At 44.3% G+C, this 5,830-nt stretch overlaps 1 protein-coding gene across 1 annotated transcript in view; it reads right to left on the bottom strand.

Moving 5' to 3' along the window:
• Positions 1–5,830, bottom strand: part of stpg2 (sperm-tail PG-rich repeat containing 2) — an 88,477-nt gene that overhangs the window by 80,789 nt on the left and 1,858 nt on the right. The window contains 1 exon segment of the mRNA XM_032516467.1: positions 4,241–4,408. Within this exon segment, the coding sequence (XP_032372358.1) occupies positions 4,241–4,408 (168 nt within the window).

Below are 5,830 nucleotides of genomic sequence, written 5' to 3' on the forward strand. Positions count from 1 at the left end.
GTATACTACAACACATGTAACGTTAGCTTATAACTTATTTGCCAATATGGTTAAACTGTGGCTGTTAGCTAGCTAAGGTTGGCTTGCTAGCACGTCAAATTACGGTACTATAACGTTATAATTCGTGGTACAAAAATTATTATCTCCTGTAAAATTACCCAAGTATCATATACAAGTGGCTTAATGTATAGCAAAACACCTCACGTTCAACTTTGTATTGCTCCGTCGGTCTCGCATTCGCGTCTCGGCAGCCGCTATCAAGTTTTTCAACGGTTGTTAGCTCCGCCCCTTCCGCTACGTAGCCAGATGGCGACCGTTGAGTGTGGAAAGTGTCCATCCATCTACACTTAACTTTGAGACCGGTTTAGTGCACATCCGGTATTTAAGTACACTGCATTGACCGCACTTCGACAATGTGAACGCACTATGTACTCAAATAGTTAGTATTTAGTACAGAAGTGCGCGATTTGAGACACAGCCTTGGGTTCTGCAGCAGGACAATGATCCTAAACACACCAGCAAGTCCACCACCGAATGGCTGAAAGAAAAACAAAATGAAGACTTTGGAGTGGCCTAGACCAAAGTCCTGACCTGAATCCTATTGAGATGTTGTGGTATGACCTTAAAAAGGCCGTTCATGCTCGAAAACCCTCTAATGTAACTGAATTAGGACAATTCTGCAAAGATGAGTGGGCCAAAATTCCTCCAGGATGCTGTAAACGCCTCATTGCACGTTATCGCAAACGCTTGGTTGCAGTTGTTGCTGCTAAGGGTGGCCCAACCAGTTATTAGGTATAGGGGGCAATCACTTTTTCACACAGGGACATGATGGTTTGGATTTTTTTTCACCTTTAATAATAAACACCTTCATTTACAAATTGCATTTTGTGTTTACTTGTGTTGTCCTTGACTATTGTTTAAACTGGTTTGATGTTCCGAAACACTTAAGTGTGACAAACATGCAAAGGAACAGGAAATGAGGAAGGGGGCAAACACTTTTTCACACCACTGTACTGTGGGAGGTGCTGTGGGAGTATGGGGTGAGAGTGTCCCTTCTCAGGGCCAATCTCTGTATGACCAAAGTGAGAGCTGTAAGTCAGACTTGTTCCAGGTGAGGGTTGGCCTTCGCCAGGGCTGTGCTTTGTCACCAATCCTGTTTGTAATATTCATGGACAGGATATCGAGGCGTAGTCAGGGTGGGGAGGGGTTGCAGTTCGGTGGGCTCAGGATCTCATCGCTGATTTTTGCAGATGATGTGGTCCTGATGGTGTAATCGGCCTGTGACCTTCAGCACTCACTGGATCGGTTTTCAGCCGAGTGTGAAGCGGCTTGGATGAGGATCAGCACCTCTAAATCTGAGGCCATGGTTCTCAGCAGTAAACCGATGGAGTGCCTACTCCATGTAGGGAATGAGTCCTTACCCCAAGTGAAGGAGTTCAAGTACCTTGGGGTCTTGTTCGCGAGTGAGGGGACAATGGAGCGGAAGATTAGTTGGAGAATCGGCGCAGCGGGTGCGCTATTCCATTCAATTTATTGCACTGTTGTGATCAAAAGAGAGCTAAGACAGAAGGCAAAGCTCTTGCTCTACTGGTCAACTTTTGTTCCTACCCTGACCTATGGTCATGAAGGCTGGGTCATGGAGGCCTCGGGGAAGACCCACTACTAGGTGGAGGGATTATATCTCCAACCTGGCCTGGGAACGCCTCGGGATCCCCCAGCCAGAGCTGGTTGATGTGGCTCGGGAAAGGGAAGTTTGGGGTCCCCTGCTGGAGTTGCTACCCCTGCGACCCCACACCAGATAAGCGGACGAAGATGGATGGAGGGATGGATGGATGGATGGTGTTCATCCCGCCAGTAGATTTCAGAGATTTGTGGAATCTATGCAAAGGAGTATATTGCTGTTCTGGCAGCTTCTGTTGGACCCACGTCTGACTAAAATACTTTATGCTGGTTTTTCCTTTAATCTGTTAACCATCTGTACCGTCTAAAAAACTAAATTGAAAGTCAACATTATTTCAATTCTAGCATACATATCATCATTCAGATATGATATTTTATGTCATGGTTTGGCTTGCTGCCTCTCCTGTCTCTTTTCCCTCTCCCTTGTGTTTTTTTTTGTTTTGCCTTCTTTCCTGTGCTGAGTGGGTGTCGCGCTCCTAGCTCTCTCTCCCGCCTCGTCAGGACACCTGTGGCTGCCTACACACCTGAATTAGATCCAGCAATCACCGCTCCTGTCTTAAACCCCGGCTTTCCAACCAGTCTCTTCGAGATCGTCCGTTCACCCACAGTGTTAACACTCACTACAGAAAGCCCTAGTGGTTTTTGCCTGATTTGCTTCCTCTAGTATCTCAGATTTAAGCTTTTTTGACTTAGTGTGTTTTTTGCTCTTGCTTCAGTCCTGGAAGCCCAGTCTGCCTGCACAAGCCTCATGGTTGTTTTTTGGACTTGCCTCCCACCTGTCTGCCCGCTCTCAGTCCTAGAGGATTTCTTTGCACCATTTTTCCATTGTATTCAATAAAGCTCCATTCCTGTTTCCCCACCTTTCCTCCGTGTCTGCTACTGAATCTATTACCAGCCTTACAAATCAACAAGAAAAGCTTAAAATGTTAACTTTTCCTTCCTTGCTGCAAACTCCAGCCTCATGAAACAGTGACTTTGTAACATTGATTACAAGGATTTACAGCAGTCGTATACGCTTACTGCCATCATGTCAAACAAGAACGCTCGACATGTTGAGCACAGCAGAAAGCTGCTGGTAACAAATGCTTAAATCCCACAACAGATGTTGGGTGTGGGGACCATTACTATGTTCCCACTGATTCAACTCATTCATTGATTGGCCGGTTAAAAACTCTTGCAATGTTTATTTCCTACAGTATATAGTAACATAGCCAGTATATAGTAACACAGCCTGTGCTCCATATCACCATCTGGCCAACTGGTCATGATAATCTGACAAATCCCTACACAGTGTGGACTAACAAAAGACCTCCTGGTGATACTAATACAAGATCTTTTTTTAAGAATATTTTTGGAGCATTTTAGGCCTCTATTTTCACAGGAAATATGAAGACATGAAAGGGGAGAGAGAGGGGAAATGGCATGCAGCAAAAGGACCGCAGGTCGGAGTCAAACCCGCGGGCGGTGCGTCGAGGAGTGAGCCTCTGTATATGTGGGCCAGCACTACCAATTGAGCTAACCCGGCCACTTTACTGCACTATTATGCCCAGTCATTTTTTAGTCATAATATATGCCTGCCAAAATCGGATAATCTCATATCCACCAATAACTACTCACTTCTCCAGCATATTAGTACATCTCTAATTCTGCGTATCAGTCAGTGCAGTAAAGTAATATTTCTGTCAATACAGCCGTGAACCATAAGTTTAGGGTCAGCGGATAAAACCACTCACCTCTCGATAACATTCAGACAGAAAACAAAGTTTTGCTCTTTTCATATCTGTTTCATTTCTTATCATTCAAAAATTTCCCTGGTTACTTTGAAGTAACATCCTCAGACAACCACTAAATTCCATCTCTCCACGCTCCAACTGAGTCGGAGCATGGGGCGAGGGAAGTGTTTGAGTTTTTTTTTAAAGACAGAGGGAGGAAGACAGACAGAGGCAGAGGTTGAACTTTCAAAGGGAAAGCAACAGAAGAAAAAAAAGAGCTGAGGATGGATGCACTGCTGATAGCCCTAAATCACAGCACGCCTCTGTGCTTGTGCCTGTGTGTTGACACAACCTCGGCCAACACTCAAGGACGCTGTTGACTTCCTGTGGTCATTAACAGATGAAAAATTACTTAATTGAGACCCACACCAGCAGGCGTGTGCATTATTTTAAGTGAATATTGTAATATAGCTTGAAGAATAATTACTAATGGCTCTCTTTGTTGGCATGCAAAATGGATGAGCATTGGTGCGCAGTGGCTTTTTTAAAGTAGAGCTCCATTCATTAGCTATGGAAATGGGTTTTGGGCCAACTGAATGGGGAGGGGTGGGGGTTCAGCAGTGCATTAGATCTGCCTAGCACTAATGGACCTCGCCTCGCGGGCAGAGTAAGTACACTCAGACACACTCCTACAGACTAATGAAAGCACACATGCGTGCATAAAAGAACACCTCACATTCTCTGGTGTCTGTGTCTGTGTGTGTGTGTGTGTGTGTGTGTGTGTGTGTGTGTGTGTGTGTGTGTGTCTGTGTGTGTGTGTGTCTGTGTGTGTGTGTGTGTGTCTTTACCAGCAGTGGATTGTAGAAGGCTGGACCCAGGGTTGTGTCCCTGGGATGGGGCGACTGCTTGAGGAGCACACCGACAGCGTCCTCCTCGTAGCCATGGGCCTGGCCCGGGGAAGGAATAGATGGGATATCTGACTGACGAACATGCTGGAGACTTTTAGCCTGCAGCCTCTGGACAGAGAGAAAAAAAACAGTAAGGCGGTAAAAAGCCAGGGAGAGAAGAGAGAGAGGTCATGGTTTGTGATGGAGAGGATGCCCTGGCTTACAAAGTAGCTGAGCACTGCCTGGGGCCAATAAAGTGTAAGTCTGAGCGAGGGACAGAGACAGAAGGAGCGTGGGTAGGCAGAAGATAAGAAACAAATGAGTAAAATGGAAAGGGAGGAAGAAAGAAGGCAATACAGAAGTGTAGTAACGGCAACAAAATCAAATGCTTCTTCCTTCTCACATGTTCAACAGTAAAAACTAAATAACAGTTCCCTACAAGACTCTCTCGTTTTGGTGTCTTTATATTTTGGTTCTCAATATCTCCATCATGATCGTGAAGTTGTTACTAAGGCTCTGTTGCATATTAAAAAATGACTGCTAGACATGTTAGAGGCTTTACATCAGGGGTCTCAAAGTACTTTAAGATCTCAAGTAGGCCGGACCAGTAAACCACTCCAGAAAGATCAGACACTTTATCTGCCACAGAGTTTCTTCACAGAGTTTCTTGTTAGCTTGATGTTGGCAAACGCAAGCTGTTTCTGCTACAACAGCCTTCTAAGGCCCTTGTAGGAAAAATACTAATGTTACGGACCCATGAGAGAAGGGTAATATTCTTAGAAAAATCTCTGAATATCTAAGATTGAAGTCGTAAATTAACAGAAAAAGAACTTGGATATTCACAAAGATTAAAGTGGTAAATTTGGAATTGTAATTAATTACTTCTCTGCAATTTTCACACTTTGCAAAGTGATCCAGTGGGTCCGATTGGACCCTTTGGTGGGCCAGTTCTGGCCCACGGGCCGTATGTCTGACACGCTGCTTTATACATTGTAAGATGTGTCTGACTTTTTTTTAAGCTATTTTAGTCTGCATTTTCAACCTTTATTTTTTTTAACTGGACAGCTGAAAATTATGAAAGAGGAGAGAGAGAAGGAATGACATGCAGCAAAGGGCCGCAGGTCGGAGTCAAACCCGTCCCGCTGCGTCGAGGAGTAAACCTTGAAATATGGACGGCCGCTTTCCCAACTGAGCTATATCTGGCCACCCATGTGTCTGACTTATTAATACCAAAAGATGTTTTAGTCTATCAAATCTTTCCTTTGTTTCACATCCTGTTCAAAGTATGCCTTACTGAATTTGATATGTTTTCAAATGTTACAGCAAATACACCAGGCAGTGTTAATTTTAAAAGAACAATAGAAAAGTAACTGTTTTGACAAATGTCTAGAAAAACTAGAAAACTCTATTTTTGGTTGATGGCGGTGAGCGGTCTGCATATGAACTGGCAAAGATAAGGGCTAAGGTATTGGCAAGCTACTGTCTCCAAGTATTGGCAGACACCACTTTGTTATTCATATCTTTTCTTTGGCACAGATAGAGCACATCACA

This window comes from Etheostoma spectabile, chromosome 5, assembly GCF_008692095.1.
Source record: "Etheostoma spectabile isolate EspeVRDwgs_2016 chromosome 5, UIUC_Espe_1.0, whole genome shotgun sequence".
Lineage (NCBI taxonomy): Eukaryota > Metazoa > Chordata > Actinopteri > Perciformes > Percidae > Etheostoma > Etheostoma spectabile.